At 38.6% G+C, this 20,050-nt stretch overlaps 1 protein-coding gene across 1 annotated transcript in view; it reads right to left on the reverse strand.

Moving 5' to 3' along the window:
* Positions 1 to 4,366: 4,366 nt before the first annotated feature.
* Positions 4,367 to 20,050, reverse strand: part of EVA1A (eva-1 homolog A, regulator of programmed cell death) — a gene marked incomplete at its 5' end in the record, with an annotated part of 72,114 nt that continues 56,430 nt past the window's right edge. Inside the window, 2 exons of the mRNA XM_081590472.1 lie at positions 4,367 to 5,646; positions 8,688 to 8,818. Of these exons, the coding sequence (XP_081446598.1) occupies positions 5,276 to 5,646; positions 8,688 to 8,818 (502 nt within the window). The remainder of the gene's footprint in view (positions 5,647 to 8,687; positions 8,819 to 20,050) is intronic.

Below are 20,050 nucleotides of genomic sequence, written 5' to 3' on the forward strand. Positions count from 1 at the left end.
ATGTCATGAACCTCTGTCCATAGATCATCAGGCACTCTATCAGATCTAGTCCCTTAAATCTATTTCTCACTTCCACTGTATAATCATAAGGGATTTGATTTAGGTCATACCTGAATGGTCTAGCAACTATATGCCAATAAAATGGACAACCTAGAAGAAATGGAAGGATTTTTAGAAAAATATAGCCTACAGATACTGATCTAGGAAGAAATAGAAAATATGAACAGACCAATAACAAGTAGTGAAATTGAAACTCTTACTAAAAAACTCTTCCAACAAACAAAAGCCCAGGGCCAAATGGCTTCATATGTGAAATTCTTTCCAACATTTAGAGAACACCTAATACCTGTCCTTCTCAAATGCTTCAAAAAAATTGCACAGAAGGGAATATTCCAAAGCTCATTATACAAGGCCACCATCACCCTGACACCCAAACCAGACAAAGATATCACAAAATAAGAAAATTATAGACCAATATTACTGATGAACATAGACACAGAAATAATCAACAAAATACTAGCCTACAGAATTCTACAACACATTAAAAGGATCATACACAATGACCAAATAGGCTTTATCCCAGAAATGCAAGGATTCTTCAATATATACAGATCAATCAATGTGATATATCATATTTAAAAATTGAAGAATAAAAACCATAAGATCATCTCAGTAGAGGCAGAGAAATCTTTTGACAAAGTTCAACACCCATATATAAAAACTCTCCAGAAAGTAAGCGTAGAGGAAACCTACTTCAACGTAATAAAGGCCATATATGACAAACCTACAGCTAATATCACAGGTGAAAAGCTGAAAAACAATCCCTTTAAAATCAGAAACAGGACAAGGGATGTTCACTCTTGCCATTTTTATTCAACATAGCTTTAAAGTCCTAGAATGGCAATCAGATAAGAAAAAATGAAAGGAATTCAAATTGGAAACAAAGAACTAAAATTGTCACTATTTGCAGATGACATACTATACATGTTGTTGTTTAGTCGCTAAGTCATGTCCATCTCTTTTGTGACCTCTTGGACTGTCCAGGCTCCCCTGTCCATGGGAATTCCCAGGCAAGAATACAGGAGTAGTTTGCTGTTTCCTTTGCCAGGAGATCTCCCTGACCAAGGAGTCAAGTCTGTGACTTCTGCTTGGCAGTGAGTTTCTTTCTTTGCCTTTTAAGTTATATTTAATTTAATTTAATTTTTAAATTAATTTATTTTAATTGGAGAATAATTACTTTATAATATTTTGATGATTTTTCCATAAATCAACATGAATCAGCCTTGGTACACATGTGTCCCCCATCATGAACCAGCCTCCCACATCCCTTCCCACCCCATCCCTTTGGCTTGTCCCATATCACCAGCTTTGAATGCCCTGCTCATGCATCAGACTTACTCTGGTCATCTGTTTTACATATGGTAATATACATGTTTCAATGCTAATCTCTCAAATCATCCCACCCTCACCTTCTCCCACAGAATCCAAATTCTTTACCGCTGATCCACCAGGGAAGCCCAGTGCTATACATAGAAAATCCTTAAGATGCTATCAGAAAACTACTAGGGCTCCTCAATAAATTTGATAAAGTTGTAGGCTATAAAATTAACATATAGAAGTCTCTTGCACTCCTATACACTAACAATGAAAGATCAGAAAGAGAGATTAAGGAAACAATCTTATTTACCATTGCAACAAAAAGAATAAAAAACCTAAGAATAAACCTACCTTAGGAGGCAAAAGACCCGTGATCAGAAAACTATAGGATACTAATGAAAGAAATCAAAGAAGACACAAACAGATGGAGAGAGGTACCATATTCTTGAAGTGGAAGAATCAATATTGTCAAAATGACTATACTACCCAAAGTAATCTACAGATTCAATGTAGTTTTTATCAAATTACCAATGGCAATATTCACAGAATTAGAACAAAAATTTTTACAAATAGTATGGAAACACGAAAGATTCTGAATAGTCAAAGCAATCTTGAGAAAGATAAATGGAGTTTGAAGAATCAGGCTTCCTGAATTTAGGCTATGTGACAAAGCTACAGTCCATCAAAACAGTATGGTACTGTACAAAAATAGAAATATAACTCAATGGAACAAGATTGAAAGGCCAGAAAGGAACCTATGCACCTATGATCCATTAATGTATAACACAGGAGTCAAGACTATACAGTAGAGGAAAGACAGTCTCGTCAATAAATGATGCTGGGAAAACTGGGCAGCTACATGTTAAAAAATGAAATTAGAACACTCTTTAACACCACACACAAAAATAAACTCAAAACAAATTGAAGACCTAAATGTTAGACCAGATACTACAAAGCTCTTAGAGGAATACAGACAGAACTCTCTCTAACGTTAAGTGATAATGGGATCTTTTCTGATCCACCACCTACAGTAATGAAAATAAAATAAAAACAAAAATAAGCAAATGGGACCTAATTAAACTTAAAAGCTTTTGCACAGCAAAGAAAATCATAAACAAGATGATAACCCTCAGAATGGGAGAAAATATTTGCAAATGATACTGCCATCTAGGGATTAATCTCTAAAACATACAAACAGCTCATTCAGCTCAATATCAAACAACAAACCACTCAATCAAAAAGTGGTCACAGGACCTACATGGACAAGACCAAAATATTTCTCCAAAGAAAAAAATACAGATGGCCAACAAACACATGAAAACAGACTCAACACCACTAAATAACTGGATAATGCAAATCAAAACTGCAATGAGGTATCACCTCACACCAGCTAGAATGGCCATCATCAAAAATTCTACAAACAATAAATGCTGGAAAGGGTATGGAGGAAAGGGAACCATCCCACAACTGTTGATGGAAATGTAAATTGACACAGCCACTGTGAGAACAGTATGGAGGTTTCTTAAAAAATAAAACATAGAGCTACCACATGATCTAGCAATCCCATTTCTAGGCATATATCCAAAGAAAACCATAATTCAAAAGGATGCACATGCATCCTGATGTTCATTGCAGAATGACTTACAATAACCAGGACATGGAAGCAACCTCAATGTCCACTGAAAGAGGAATGGAGAAAGAAGACATGGTACAAATATACAATGGAATATTATTCATAAAAAGGAAAAAAAATAATACCATTTGTGGAGATGTGGATCAACCTAGAGACTGTCATACAGAGTGAAATCAGAAAGAGACAAACAAATATTGTATAGTATCATTTACGTATGAAATCTAGAAAATGGTAGAGATGAACTTATTTGCAAAGTAGAAATAGAGTCACAAATGTAGAGAACAAACTTATGGTTACCAAGAGGGGAAGGGATGGGGTGGGATAAATTGGGAGATTGGGACTGAAATATACACATTACTAATTAGAACCTACTGTATAGCACAGGGAACTCTTAATCAATGTTCTGTGGTGACCTAAATGGGAAGGAAATTGAAAAAGAGTAGATATATGTGTGACTGATTCATGTTTCTGTACAGCCAGATACTAACACAACATTGTAAAGCAACTCTACCCCAATAAAAATTAATTTATAAAATAAATTTAAAAATTAAAAAAGAGGCAGAGACCAATATAGATGATATTAATATAATGCTCAGGGGAAATGATATGATTCCTGTACTTGTTGGCAAGGGACTGAAACCAGATTCACAGATGCTTGATTTAACAAGATTTGGGGCAGTTGCCAATGAAGTCACTCAAAAAGGTATAATCAAGCCAGCCACTAAGGGTTTTAAGCAAACATTTGCTCCCTTGGGAAACATGTATTTGTAACTTCTCAGTTCTTAAGGCAGACTTCCAAGCCCCTATCACAGAGAGTGTGTTGCCAAAGTATTACTAATAAAGAGTCCAGCAGAGAAAGTCTCCCAACCAGCCTCTCAGGTATGATGACAAAGCCAATGAACAGGAGAAATCTAGTAGGAAGGGTCTGGAGTATCCAGACAGACTAAAGAACTACTGCATGGCAAGAAAAGGGATCTGACAGTCACACAGAACTAACATTATTCCTGTGTATCAGGTTGGAGGATGCTGCATCCTCCTCTGTAACCCATTTCTAAATGTGGTTCAGCCTTGCCTCCCTTCCTTACCAACTTCCTCTCTCCATATGAGGCTACCCTATTATTTCTAGCTTTTGGTAAGTCTTCTACTCCTATATCAACTTGCCACTTAACTATACCGTAATCATAATAGAAACATACATAAAATAACAAGCCCTTGGGTGTCATTTCTCCATTCTCTGGTTTTTCTGTTTCTCACAATTCTCCTTATTTGAAGGATCTGGCAAAAGACCACATCCACCTATAAAAGGGCTGCTGTTTAAAGTAAGTGTAACCACAGAAATAAAACATGAAACAAAAAAGATTTTATGTAACTTTTATTTTTTATCCCAACCTAATTTTGGCTTTATTCCTCACCTCCATTCCCATTCTCTTACTATAAATCCAAACATGGCTTTTATTTTTTTAACAAAATGTTTAAAGTCAAGATTATCTAGAGTCATAAAATTTTCTTTTCTCCAAAAGGGGGGAGACACAGCTTTTGTTCTGCTGCTGCATTTTCAAATGCATACAGCATTAAATGCACATTAATATATTCCTTAGAAGCTATTTAAAATAAAACCCTTCATCCTTTGAGGTTATTGACATTTTTCTAGTTCATTGACACATCTCCTATAATACATTATTCATTTTCATGAGTGAAGTGGTAACTGTAATAAAAAACAGGATTTTAATCCCTGAGGTGCCAGTTAAAATGGAAGAGGTTGCAATTACAATACAAGATTTGAAAATAGGCCTTAAATAATAAGCATGGATCATGCTACCTGGATCAAAATCACCTCCATGGCAAGCAGTCATTTAAGTTGCATTAAGAGCATTTACGGCTCTTCCTAGCCCTCTTGCTATAATAATATTTCCTTTTCTATAGAAATAAAACATAGCAATGAAGTCTGCAGAAACTTCTGAGATCCTCAGAAATCAAGAGAAACCACAAGTCCCATTCCTCTAGTCTCCATCCACATTGCTGGAGAGGGTTTTCAGCACTATTTCAAGATCTAGAAAGGTTGATGAAATGACTTGGTTTTTCTACTTCTCCATATAGCCAAAAGGGACAAATCTGTCATACTGTTTCAAAAATGACAGCGTCCTGCTTATCTCTGCCACCATAACATTAGCAGAACTGTATTCAACTCTTAGTGCCCACTGTCTCTGTGGGGTCCTTTCTCTCCCAGGCAGCTAAACAGTGGAGTATGTGTTCCTGCTCCTGCCCCTAGTAGTAGCGGTTCAGGCTCCTGGTGCCGGGAACCTCAGGCTGGCCATTCATCCAAATCTCCCTGATGATACGTTCCCGCTCCTCCAGCCGCTGGGCTCGCTCCAGCTCCTCCACTGAGGTGAAGACATTCTTGTTCAAAGTCCTCTCAAAGCGCCGATGTCTCCTGACTGAGATTTCAGATGCTGCATCCAAGCTGCCATCCTCACTGTCGCTGCTGTTGCTGCTGCTTTCTTGGTCCTTCAGAAACTTCTGGGAATGCTGACAGCAGTCTGTGTGGCAAGAGATCCTCATCACCAAGGCAGCTAGGGTGAGGACCAGTCCAATACACACACCAGAGACAAAGTACAGAGCTGCTCCCTCAGGATTTTCTGTTGGAGAAGGAGGAAGAAGAGAACATTTGAAAGATGACAACTATATACTCAGAGAACAAATATGACTTCAGCACAGGATGGACCCCTCTCACCAGGCCCCAAAGCTTTGATGGCTACAAATAATGCCTTCTCATGTGACAAATTGCATAATGTATTCAAATATAATTTTCAACAAGTAGTGTGGATAAAGACTGCATGGGATTCTTTCACTATTCTTGCAACTTTAACTTTGAAAATTATTTCAAAATGAAAAGTTAAAAAATGAAAAAAATATTGTTTAGCATCTACTATAAGCAAGTAACTGTGCTTAGATGCCATTTGCTTATATTACACAAATCTTTGCTTCTGACTTTTCTGCTGAAACTCCCTGAATTATCTTTTAACCGTAGTTGTAGGCAACTTCAGAGATGATCCTTACCTCTTGGTAGTCATACTCTTACATAAGACCTTCCCCCCAAGGGCTGGACCTAGTGACTTACTTCTAACAAAAGTGATGGATGACTTGAGATTAGGTAACCTAAGACTGATTTCCAACTTACTCACGCTCTTCTCTTTCTCACCCATTTGCTCTGAAGCAGTCAGTTCCCATGCTGTGAGCTGTACTACAGAGGCCCCCATAGTGAGGAACTAAGGGTGGCCTCTGACTAACCACCTTCAAAGAACTGGACTGCACCAACAGTCATGTAAGTGAGCTTGGATGTGTATGAATATGTGTATATGTCTTCTAAATTTTCTTTTGCTTAGCTGTAATTTTTAAGTATTCTATACTTATTGATATCACATTTGTAATAAGTAATGTTATTTTACTGGAACATAAAATTTTAAAGTGAATCATCTGGTGGATCCTTGAGGTGGTCACAACCCTGGTCTTGCAGCAATCTTGTGGAACCCCTTGAATAGAGAACCCAGCTACGCAAAGCCCAGATTCCTGTCTTACAGAAACTGAGAGAAATAAATACTTGTTGTTTTGAGATACAGTTCAGTCGCTCAGTCGTGTCCGACTCTTTGCAACCCCATGAATTGCAGCACACCAGGCCTCTCTGTCCATCACCAACTCCCAGAGTCTATCCAAACCCATGTCCATCAAGTTGGTGATGCCATCCAACCATCTCATCCTCTGTCGTCCCTTTCTCCTCCCGCCCCCAATCCTACCCAGCATTAGGGTCTTTTCCAATGAGTCAACCCTTCGCATGAGGTGGCCAAAGTATTGGAGTTTCAGCTTCAACATCAGACCTTCCAATGAACACCCAGGATTGATCTCTTTTAGGATGGATTGATTGGATCTCCTTGCAGTCCAAGGGACTCTCAAGAGTCTTCTCCAACACCACAGTTCAAAAGCATCAATTCTGCGGCACTCAGCTTTCTTCATCGTCCAACTCTCACATCCATACATGACCACTGGAAAAACCATAGCCTTGACTAGACGGACTTTTGTTGGCAAAGTAATGTCTCTGCTTTTAAATATGCCATCTAGGTTGGCCATAACCTTCCTTCCAAGAAGTAAGCGTCTTTTAATTTCATGGCTGCAGTCACCATCAGCAGTGATTCTGGAGCCCAAAAAAATAAAGTCTGACACTGTTTACACTGTTTCCGCATCTATTTCCCATGGAGTGATGGGACCAGATGCCATGATCTTAGTTTTCTGAATGTTGAGCTTTAAGCCAACCTTTTCATTCTCCTCCTTCACCTTCATCAAGAGGCTCTTTAGTTCTTCTTCACTTTCTGCCATAAGGGTGGTGTCATCCGCATATCTGAGGTTATTGATATTTCTCCCGGCAATCTTGATTCCAACTTGTGTTTCTTCCAGCCCAGCGTTTCTCATGATGTACTCTGCATACAAGTTAAATAAGTAGGGTGACAATATACAGCCTTGACGGACTCCTTTTCCTATTTGGAACCAGTCTGTTGTTCCATGTCCAGTTCTAACTGTTGCTTCCTGACCTGCATACAGGTTTCTCAAGAGACAGGTCAGATGGTCTGGTATTCCCATCTCTTGAAGAATTTTCCACAGTTTATTGTGATCCACACAGTCAAAGGCTTTGGCATAGTCAATAAAGCAGAAATAGATGTTTTTCTGGAACTCTCTTGCTTTTTTGATGATCCAGCGGATATTGGCAATTTGATCTCTGGTTCCTCTGCCTTTTCTAAAACCAGCTTGAACATCTGGAAGTTCACGGTTCACGTATTGTTGAAGCCTGGCTTGGAGAATTTTGAGCATTACTTTACTAGCATGTGAGATGAGTGCAATTGTGTGGTAGTTTGAGCATTCTTTGGCATTGCCTTTCTTTGGGACTGGAACGAAAACTGACCTTTTCCAGTCCTGTGGCCACTGCTGAGTTTCCCAAATTTGCTGGCATATCGAGTGCAGCACTTTCACAGCATCACCTTTGAGGATTTGAAATAGCTCAACTGGAATTCCATCACCTCCACTAGCTTTGTTCGTAGTGATGCTTTCTAACACGCACTTGACTTCACATTCCAGGATGTCTGGCTCTAGGTGAGTGATCACACCATCGTGATTATCTGGGTCGTGATGATCTTTTTTGTACAGTTCTTCTGTGTATTCTTGCCACCTCTTCTTAATATCTTCTGCTTCTGTTAGGTCCATACAATTTCTGTCCTTTATCGAGCCTATCTTTGCATGAAATGTTCGTTTGGTATCTCTAATTTTCTTGAAGAGATCTCTAGTCTTTCCCAATCTGTTGTTTTCCTCTATTTCTTCGCACTGATCGCTGAGGAAGCCTTTCTTATCTCTCCTTGCTATTCTTTGGAACTCTGCATTCAGATGAGAATATCTTTCCTTTTCTCCTTTGCTTTTCGCTTCTCTTCTCTTCCCAGCTATCTGTAAGGCCTCCTCAGACAGCCATTTTGCTTTTTTGCATTTCTTTTCCATGGGGATTTTCTTGATCCCTGTCTCCTGTACAATGTCACAAACCTCTGTCCATAGTTCATCAGGCACTCTGTCTATCAGGTCTAGTCCCTTAAATCTATTTGTCACTTCCACTGTATACTCATAAGGGATTTGATCTAGGTCATACCTGAATGGACTAGTGGTTTTCCTACTTTCTTCAATTTAAGTCTGAATTTGGCAATAAGCAGTTCATGATCTGAGCCACAGTCTGCTCCTGGTCTTGTTTTTGCTGACTGTATAGAGCTTCTCCATCTTTGGCTGCAAAGAATATAATCAATTTGATTTCGGTGTTGACCATTTGGTTGAGATACAGAGTGTCCCTGAATTACAATGGCTGGACTTATAATTTTTTAACTTCACAATGGAGTGAAAGCAATATGCATTTAAGTGGCAACTGTACTTCTAATTTTGAATTTTAATCTTTCCTTCTGCAAGCAATGTACAGTATAATACTCTCTCCTAATGCAGGGGAGTAGCAGCAAGCTGTGCTCACAGTCAGCCACGTGATCAGTTACAGCCATTCTGAAGCTAGACAACCATTTGGTATTCTGCTTTCAATACAGTAGTCAATAAATTACATGAGATTCTAATTATAAAATAGGCTTTGTGTTAGATGATTTTGCCCAACTACAGATTAATGTAAGTGTTATAAACATATTTGAGGTAGGCTAGGCTATACTATGATGTTCCAAGGGCTAGGTGTATTAAATGCCTTTTTTTTTTCAATATAAAAGAAAACAACAAATGAGCAGAAGACCTAAACAGACATTTTTCCAAAGAAAACATACAGATGGCCAAAAGGCACATGAAAAGATGCTCAACACCACTAATTATTAGAGAAATGCAAGTCAAAACTGCAATGAGATATCACCTCACACCAGTCAGAATGTTGTTGTTGTTCAGTTGCCAAGTTGTGTCCAATTCTTTATGACCCCATGGACTACAGCATGCCAGGCTCCTCTGTCCTTCACTATCTCCTAAAGTTTGCTCAAACTCATGTTCACTGAATCAATGATGCTATCTAACCATCTCATTCTCTGCCACCTCCCTCTCCTTTTGCCTTCAATCTTTCCCAACATCAGGGTCTTTTACAATCAGTTGGCTCCTCCCATTAGGCGGCCGAAGCTCTGGAGCTTCAGCTTCAGCACCAATCCTTCCAATGAATATTCAGGGTTGATTTCCTTTAGGATTGATTGGTTTTATCTCCTTGCAGTCCAAGAGACTCTCAAGAGTCTTCTCTAGCACCACAATTGGAAAGCATCAATTCTGATGGCAAGAGTGAACATCGACATTTTAGGAATGAGTGAACTAAAATGGACGAATGGGAGAATTTAATTCAGATGACCATTATATTTACTACTGTAGGAAAGAATCCCTTAGAAGAAGTGGAGTAGCCCTCATAGTCAACAAGAGTCCGAAATGCAGTACTTGGGTGAAATCTCAAAAACGACAGAAGGATCTCAGTTCGTTTCCAAGGCAAACCATTCAGCATCATAGTAATTCAAGTTATGCCCCAACCACTGATGCTGAAGAAGCTGAAGTTGAATGGTTCTATGAAGACCTACAAGACTTTCTAGAACTAACACCAAAATAAGATGTGCTTTTTATCATAGGGGATTGGAATGCAAAAGTAGGAAGTCAAGAGATATCTGGAGTTGTTACTTCAAGACAAATTTGGCCTTGGTATACAAAATCAAGCAGGGCAAAGATTAACAGAATTTTGCCAAGAGAATGTACTGGTCACAGCAGACACCCTCTTCCAATAACACAACAGATGACTCTGGACATGAACATCACTAGATGGTCAATACCAAATTCACATTGATTATATTCTTTACAGCAGAAGATGGAGAAGCTCTATACAGTCAGCAAAAACACGATCAGGAGCTGACTGTGGCTCAGATCATGAACTCCTTATTGCTAAATTCAGGCTTAAATTGAAGACAGCAGGGAAAACGAATAGGCCATCCAAGTATACCTAAATCAAACCCCCTATGATTATACAGTGGAAGTGATAAATAGATTAAAGGAATTGGATCTGATAGACAGAGGGCCTGAAGAACTATGGACGGAGGTTCACAACATTGTACAGGAGGCAGTGACCAAAACCATCCCAAAGAAAAAGAAATGCAAGAAGGCAAAGTGTTTGTCTGAGAAAAGAAGAGAAGTGAAAAGCAAAGAAAGGGAACGATATACCCATCTGAGCGAAGTTCCAAGTAATAGCAAGGAGAGATGAGAGCCTTCTTAAGTAAACAATGCACAAAAAATAGAGGAAAACAATAGAATGGGAAAGACTAGAGATCTCTTCAAGAAGATTAGAGATACCAAGAGAACATTTCATGCAAAGATGGGACAGAAATAGTAATGACCTAGCAGAAGAAATTAAGAAGTGGCAAGAATATATAGAAGAACTATACAAGAAAGATCTTAATAACATAGATAACCGTGATGGTGTGGTCACTCACCTAGGGCCAGACATCCTGGAATGTGAAGTCAAGTGGACCTTAGGAAGCATTACTACAAACAAAGCTAGTGGAGGTGATGGAATTCCAGCTGAGGTTTTTCAAATCCAGAAAGATGATGCTGTGAAAGTGCTGCACTCAATAAGCCAGCAAATTTGGAAAACTCAGCAGTGACTATAGGACTGGAAAAGGTGAGTTTTCATCCCAATCCCAAAAAAGGGCACAACTGTGCTCATTTCACATGCTAGCAAGGTAATCCTCAAAATCCTTCCTGCTAGGCTTCAACAGTACTTGAACTGAGAACTTCCAGATGTACAAGCTGGATTTAGAAAAGGCAGAGAAACCAGAGATCAAATTGCCAACATCCATTGCATCATAAAAAAGGCAAGAGAATTCCAGAAAACACCTACCTTTGCTTCATTGACTATGCTTAAAGCCTTTGGCTGTGTGGATCACAATAAACTGTGGAAAATTCTGAAAGAGATGGGAATACCAGACCACCTTACCTGCCTCCTGAGAAATATGTATGCAGGTCAAGAAGCAACAGTTAGAACTGGATATGGAACAATGGACTGGTTCCAAATTGGGAAAGGAGTATGTCAAGGCTGTATATCACCCTACTTATTTAACTTATGTGCAGAGTACATCATGTGACAAGCTGGGCTTGATAAATCACAGGCTTGGAATTGACATTGCCAGGAGCAATATCAATAACCTCAGATATGCAGATGACACCACACTAATGGCAGAAAGGGAAGAACTAAATAGCCTCTTAATGAAGGTGAACAAGGAGAGTGAAAAAGCTGGCTTAAAACTCAACATTCAGAAAATGAAGATCATGGCATCCGGTCCCATCACTTCATGGCAAATAGATGGGGAAACAATAGAAACAGTGAGAGACTTTTATTTTCTTGGGCTCCAAAATCACTGTGGATGGTGACTGCATCCATGAAATTAAGACACTTGCTCCTTGGAAGAAAAGCTCTGACAAATCTAGACAGCATATTAAAAAGTAGACATCACTTTGCCGACAAAGGTCCGAATAGTCAAAGCTATGGTTTTCCAGTAGTCATGTACAGATGTGATATGTACAGTAGTCATGTACGTCATAAAGATGACTGAGTGCTGAAGAATTGATGGTTTTGAATTGCAGTGTTGGAGAAGACTTTTGAGAGTCCCTTGGACAGCAAGGTGATCAAACCAGTCAATCCTAAAGGATATCAACCCGGAATATTCATTGGAAGGACTGATGCCAAAGCTGAAGCTGAAGCTCCCATACTTTGGCCACCTGATATGAAGCACTGTCTCACTGGAAATGACCCTGATCCTGGGAAAGATTGAGGGTAAGAGAAGGAGGTGACAGAGGATGACATGGTTGGATGGCATCATTGACATTATGATTGCATCATAATGGACCCATTATGACTCAATGGACGTAAGTCTGAGCAAGTTCCAGGAGATGGTGAAGGACAGGGAAGCCTAGTGTCGTGCTGCAGTCCATGGGTTTGTAAACAGTCAGACATGACTGAGCGACTGAACAACAACAGCCTTCTTTATGGTCCAACTCTCACATCCGTACATGACTACTGGAAAAATCCTAGCTTTGACTACTGGCCATCATAAAGTCTATAAACAATAATTGGTGGAGAGGGTGTGGAAAAAAGGGAAACCTCTCACACTGTTGGTGGTACTGTAAATTGGTACCGCTACTATAGAGAACAGTATGGATGTTCTTTTAAAAACCAAAACAGAGCTACCATACGAACTAGCTATCCCACTCCTGAGCATATATCTGGAGAAAATCATGGCTTGAAAGGATATATGCAACCCAATGTTCATTGCAGCACTGTTTACAATAGCCAAAACATAGAAGCAACTTAATCTCCATTGACAGATGAATGGATATACATACACACACACACACACACACACTGGAATATTATTCAATCATTAAAAAGAATGAAATGTCATTTGCAACAACATGGATGCACCTGGAGATGATCATACTAAGTGAAGTAAGTCATACAGAGACAGGCAAGTATCATATGATATTGTTTATATACAGAACCACAAAAAAAATTATACAAATGAGCCTATTTGTATTAGCAGATACAGGGAGAATTGAAGAGGACCCTCCCCTGTGGGGCCTCAGTTCTTCTTAAGGACACTAAGAAGAATCTGAGGTCTTATAAGAACACCTCAAGGGAGAGGTGGGCCAAGCCAAGAGAGGCACTGGTGCCAGAATGAGGAGGTACAGGGATTTTCAAGAGAGGGCTTTTACATACTCATTTAGGCACGCATGGACTGACAGTTTTTATTCGAGATTTCTCTTGTTTCTTGAGGTAAAATTGTATTGCTATAAACTTCCCCTTTAGAACTGCTTTCTGCTGAATTCCATAAGTTTTGGACCATTGTGTTTTCATTTGTCTCTAAGTAGTTTTTTATTTCCTCTTTGATGTCTTCAGTGAGTCAATGGTTATTGAGTAGTATATTATTTAGCTGCCACGTGTTTGAGTTTTTTAGAGGTTTTGTCTTATAGTTTATCTCTAATCACATAATGTTGTAATCAGAAAAGATGCTTGATATAATTTCGATTTTCTTAAATTTACCATGGCTTGTCTTGCAGCACAGCATGTAGTCAATCCTGGACAATGTTCTGTGTACACTTGAGTAGCCTGCTGCTTTAGGGTTGAATGCTCTATAAATATCAATAAAGTCCAACTTGTCTAAAGTATCATTTAAGGTCTGTGTTTCCTTATTAATTTTTTGTTCAGATGATCTGTCCATTGATGAAAATAGGGTACTAAAGTCCCACACTATTATTGTGTTACTGTTAATTTCTCCCTTTATGTTTATTAGTATTTGCCTTACATATTGAGGTACTTCTATGTTGGGTGCATATATAATTGTTATATCTTCTTCTTGGATTAAACCCTTGATCATTATGTAGTGTCCTTCTTTGTCTTTTATGATAGTCTTTGTTTTAAAGTCTATTTTGTGTGATATGAGTATTGCTACTTCAGCTTTCTTATGAATTCCATTTGCATGGAATACCTTCTCCCACCCCCTTACTTTCAGTCTGTAGATGTCCCTAGGTCTGAGGTGGGCTCTTCTGGATGACATATATATGGGTCTTGTTTCTGGATCCACCTCAGCAAGTCTGTGTCTTTTGGTTGGTGCATTTAATCCATTTACATTTAAGGTAATTATTAATATGTATGATCCTATTCCTATTTTCTTAATTGCTTTGGATTTATTTTCTGTAGGTAGGTCTTTTCCTTCTCTTGTGTTTCCTGCCTAGAGAAGTTCTTTTAACATTTGTTGTAAAACTGGTTTAGTGGTTCTGAATTCTCTTATCTCTTGCTTGTCTGTAAAGCAACTGGGGTGGGGTTTAGATATCAGCTTGAATCTTTTTCAGCTAGGCCACCCCTCAGTTGCTCATGCCTAACTTCCTACCTAAAAATTTACCAAACAGAAACTGACTCACAGACTTAGAAAAAACTTATGGTTATCAAAGGGGAAAGGTAGAGGAGAGGGATAAACTGGGACTGTGGGACTGAGATACACAAAATACTGTATTTTAAATAGATAACCAACAAGGACCTACTGTATAGCATAGGGAAATCTGGTCAATATTCTGTAATAACCTAAATGGGAAAAGAATTTCAAAAAGAACAGATATATGTATATTTTCAGCTGAATCACTTTGCTGTACACCTGGAAATAACACAAAATTGTAAATATAGTACAATATAAAATAATTTTTTAAAAAAGTAAATGCATCTTGACTTATGATATTTTCAACTTACAATGGGTAAGTTAAGGAAGATCTGTGATTTACTGTGCAGCAATAGATAACTTATACAATCATAGATTGAAAGCCAGTGGGGGCGTTTTTGAATGACATCATCAGGTTAATTTGTGGGGAAGTAATTTAAGCCCTTCCTTGGTGAGAGAAAAAAATAAACATTCTGCTGATGAGCAATATACTTAGTGGGCCCAGTGATGATCCCTGTATGATGTGCTCAAAACCCTGTATTTGTGTGCTTTTAAAGAATATAAGTGGGATTATATATTATTTATATTTGCTTTTTAAACTTAAAAATATTTATTAGAGAGGTTTCAACATATGCCAATAGTATTCTTTTTTACTGTTGCATATTTTTCTGTAGTATAGACATCCAAGTTTATTTAACCTTTTCCTTGTTGATAGCATATAAACTGTTTCTAGTTTTTCATTGTTACGATCAATGCTATACTCATATCTTTGTGTCCTTGTACACATCTCTTTATGTACATGTAGAATTATTTCTACAGGTTAATTAATCTAGAAACAGAACTTTGCATCAAAGGGCTTAGGCATTCTGAGGTTTTATACATTTCAAATTCTACCTTAAAAAGGTTTTATCAGTTTGAACATAGCATATTGAACCCACGTGTTTATGATCCCTCCTTCTCTCTGAAATCCCCATTGAAATGACAGTGACATGTATAAAATAGATACAAATTATAGGTATTTTTACGAAGAAAAGAATAGAGAAGAAAACAGAAAACATGAAGAGTCAATATAAGAGTAGCCAACAAGCAGTGTAATATAATGAAAAAGGAGTGACATCAACATCATGGTGGTGTAAGTCTACTTTTTGTTCCTTCTTTTCAAACAAACACAAACAAGAGTGCCTCTGTGGGCACAATGTGATCTATCAACATAAATCAAGGGACCAGGGAGAAGTCTTGCCTTCCTGTTCATCTGGTAATAGATAAATCCTTGGTTTGGTTTGCAGAATCAGCAGAGTGAGCAAACCTGCCCCAACAACTCCCAGCCATAACTAGGGAAAACCTGGAGATTTCGGACTTGGGCAAATACCCACAGATGAGGGAGAATTTGTAAAATTCCAACCCTATGGAGGTGATCAGAGCACGCCACTGGAGGGAACACACACACACACACACACACATGCATGCGCGCACACACACACACACATACGAGTCTGAATGTAGCAGAGAGGGAAAGAGGAACTTGATCAGCTCTGCCCCTCCCCACAAGCTGATACAATAAGAGACTGAACTATCTCATGATGACTTCTCCACAGGTGAAAAGGAGATGTAGTGAGTGCACAGCTACCCCAGCTGTACTAGATGCTGCACACAAGAAATCCACTTTTCTCCAGCAACAGTAAGAGTACTGGAAGCAGGAACCTCCATTACTGGGGGGGAGAGATCAGGAAAGGCTAAATAAGAACATCAAAAGGCACTAAAGGGTCATGGGTCCTGCTGTCTGTGCTCAGAGTTTCAGCAGGAAGTCCACTTAAGAGCCCCAGCCAAGGATCTCAGCCAATGAGGCTCAGCCAAGGATCTCCCCACCAGCAGGTGGTCACCCTCAATGTCCCAAGAACTAAAAGCATACCTCCCCTCACTCTAGGGTGGCTTCTGTGAGCAGAGACTGGTAGCAGGAGTGAGTATAGTAAAAGGAGTGCTATGACAAAAACAGACCAGGATCTGTTGGCAAAAGAGAAAACACAAACTTGAGCTATAGCTCTACTTTCTGGAAAACAGGAGAGGTTTCTAGCAGCCAGCCATGTGAGTTGTAAGAACCACAGAAGACATAAAAGCTTATGAATTCTGCCACATGAGGGAGCAAGAAGTGCAAAGCAGGCGTATAAATACAAGGTCAGAGAGAACCCCAGATAGAACAGGATTAACAAACGGTATACCCTATCTGAAGGCACCTAGCGAAGATTTGAGGAAGTGTCTGATACAAGAAAGGAAGAATCAAGAAAACACATCACCGAAAGATAATAATCCATCAATAACTGAGCTCAAAAGCAGAAAAAAAATTATAATTGAGCCAATAAGGAATTAAAAATAGCTGTTTTGAGGAAACTATAGACTACAAGAAACACAGGAGACAATTCAATGAAACCAGGGGGAAAATGTATGCACAAAATGAGAAATTCAGCAAAAAGTTAAATAAAAAAGACCCCAACAGAAAATCCAGAACTGAAGAATTTGATGATTAAAATAAAAATGCAATAGAGGGAATCTGCAGCAGGACAGATCAAAGACTAGCAACCAGGAAGACAGTGATTTTGAAATAACCCAATCAGAAGTGAACAGAGAAAAAAGAATGAAAAAGTGGGAAGAAAGTGTGCATAATCTATGGGATTCAATCAGACGTACAAATATCTAGCATAATTGGAGTTCCAAAAGGAGAAATGAGGGGCAGAAAGTTTATTTAAAGAAACACTAGCTAAGTACTTCACAAACCTAAGGAGAGACATAGATAATCCAAGTTTACGAAACTAATAAGTCATCCTACTATCTCAGTGAAAAAGACTACCAAGAACCCATTATAATGAAAGTGTCAAAAATCAAAGAAAAAGAGAGAATCCTTAAAAAGCTAGAGGAAAAAAGATAGTAAACTTGCAAACGAACCCTCATTAGGCTATCAGAAGACTCATTAGCAGAAATGCTATATAGGTCAGGAAAGCATAGAATGATATATTCAAATTGTTGAAAGAAAGAAAGCCAGCCAAGAATATTTTATCTGGCTAAGTTATCCTTCAGATATCAAGGAGAAAATATGCTAATTGGTGATGAGCTGTGCTGTGCTTTGTCACTCAGTTGTGTCTGACTCTTTTGTGACCCCATGGACTGCACCCCGCCAGGCTTCTCTGTCCATGGGGATTCTCCAGGCAACAATACTGGAGTGGGCTGCCATGCCCTCCTCCAGGGGATCTTCCCAACCCAGGCATCAAACCCAGATCTCCCACACGGCAGGTGGATTCTTTACCATCTGAGCCACGAGGGAAGCCATTGGTGACATGAAAATATATTAAAGTATAAAACACACCGGTAAAGGTAAATATACTGTAAATACAGTTTCAGATTTTGAAAACTCTAATTCTGTAATAGCATGGTGTGTTAACCACTTAACTGCAGTTTAAAGGTTAAAGGAAAAGAGTATTAATAACTTTAACACTATAATCTGTTAAAAAGTACGCAATATTAAAAAGAGGTAAACTGTGACATCAAAATGTAAAGAGGGGAGTAAAATGGTGGAGGTTTCATATGTGAACAAAAAGCTCTCGGTCTTTCACCAATTAGTATGTTAGCTTTGGGCCTGTCATATACTGGCTTTATTATACTGAGATGCATGCATGCTAAGTCGCTTCAGTCATGTCTGACTTTTTGTGAACCTATGGACTGTAGCCTGCCAGGTTCCTCTGTCCATGGGATTCTTCAGGCAAGAATACTGGAAAGAGTTGCCGTGACCTCCTCCAGGTGATCTTCCTGACCCAGGGATCAAACCCTTGTCTCAGGCATCGCCTGCACTGGCAGCCAGGTTCTTTTATACTAGAGCCACCTGGGAAGCCCATCCTGAGATATATTCCTTTTATACTCAATTTATTTATGGTTTATCATTAAGGAAAGTTGTGTTTTGTAAAATGCTTTTTCTGCATCTATTGAGATAATCAAGGAAACAGAAGGAGATGAAATCATCATCTTACAGAGATACCTGCATGCCCATGTTTATGGCAGCATTATTCACAATAACCAACGTATGGCAACAACCTATCAACAGACCAATAGATAAAAAAAATGTGATATATATTACAATATTATTCAGCCATTAAAAAAAAGGAGATTCTGCCATTTATAACATGGATGGACTTCAAAGGCATTATGCTAAATTAAATAAATCAGACAGAGAAAGACAAATAATGTATGATATCAGTAACATGTGGAATCTTAAAAAGTTGAACTCATAAAAGCATAGTAGAATGCTGGTTACCAGGGGCTGAGGGGTGGGAGAACTGTGGATATGTTGTTTAAATGTACCCATTAGCAACTAGTAGATAAATTAGTCCTGGAGACCTAATGTACAGCATAGTCATTATACACAATAATATTTATTATAGACTTCAAAATTTCTAAGAGACACGATCTTAATTGTTCTCATCACAAAAAGAAAGACAGTAATTATATGACGTGAAATAGGTGTTAGCTAATGCTGCAAGAGTGATCATGCAGCAATACAGAAATGTATAACTTTATACACTTATAAACCTTAAATCTATACAATGTTATATGTCAAATTATACCTCAATTAAAGAAATAAAGGAAGGAAGGAACTAAAGGAGGGTAGAAGGAAGGGAAGGATGGAAGGGAGGGAGGGAGGAAGAAAAGAAAGAAAGGAAAGAAGAGAGAAGGAGGCTGAAATATTAACAGAGTATTGTTCAGTTGCTAAGTCGCTAAGACTCTTTGCAACCCCATGGACTGCAACCGCATGGAGGCACCTCTGTCCTCCACTATCTCCCAGAGTTTGCTCAAATCATGTCCACTGAGTCAGTGATAATCTCTAACCATGTCATCCTCTGCCACCCACTTTTCCTTTTGCCCTCAATTTTTCCCAGCATCAGAGTCTTTTCCAATGAGACAGCTCTTCACATCAGGTGGCCTAAGAATTGCAGCTTCAGTTTCAGCATCAGTCTTTCCAATGAATATTCAGGGTTAATTTCCTTTAGAATTGAGTAGTTTGATCTCCTTGCAGTCCAAGGGACTCTCAAGAGTCTTCTCCACCACAGTTCAGCACTCAGTCTTCTTTATGGTCCAACTCTCATATCCGTACATGACTAGTGGAAAAACCATAGCTTTGACTATATGGACTTTGTCGGCAAAATGATGTCTCTGTTTTTTTAATACACTGTCTAGGTTTGTCATAGTTTTCTTCCAAGGAGCAAGTGTCTTAATTTCATGGCTGCAGCACCATCCACAGTGATTTCGGAGCCCAGGAAAATAAAATTGTCACTGCTTCCACTTTTCTCCTTCTATTTGCCATGAAGTGATGGCAGCAGAAAAAAATCTATCAAATCATCATAATCTCACAACCTGAATATAACTACACACTATGAAGTACAGTGAAGTGAATTTTCTCCCTTCTTTCTCCTATATATATTTACTTGGTTATTGTCAGTTTATATACAATTTATATATTTTTCTCTGGATATACTTTTTGGTTGCTTTT

Source organism: Giraffa tippelskirchi, chromosome 4 (genome assembly GCF_054371585.1).
Source record: "Giraffa tippelskirchi isolate mGirTip1 chromosome 4, T2T-mGirTip1v1.2.pri, whole genome shotgun sequence".
NCBI lineage: Eukaryota > Metazoa > Chordata > Mammalia > Artiodactyla > Giraffidae > Giraffa > Giraffa tippelskirchi.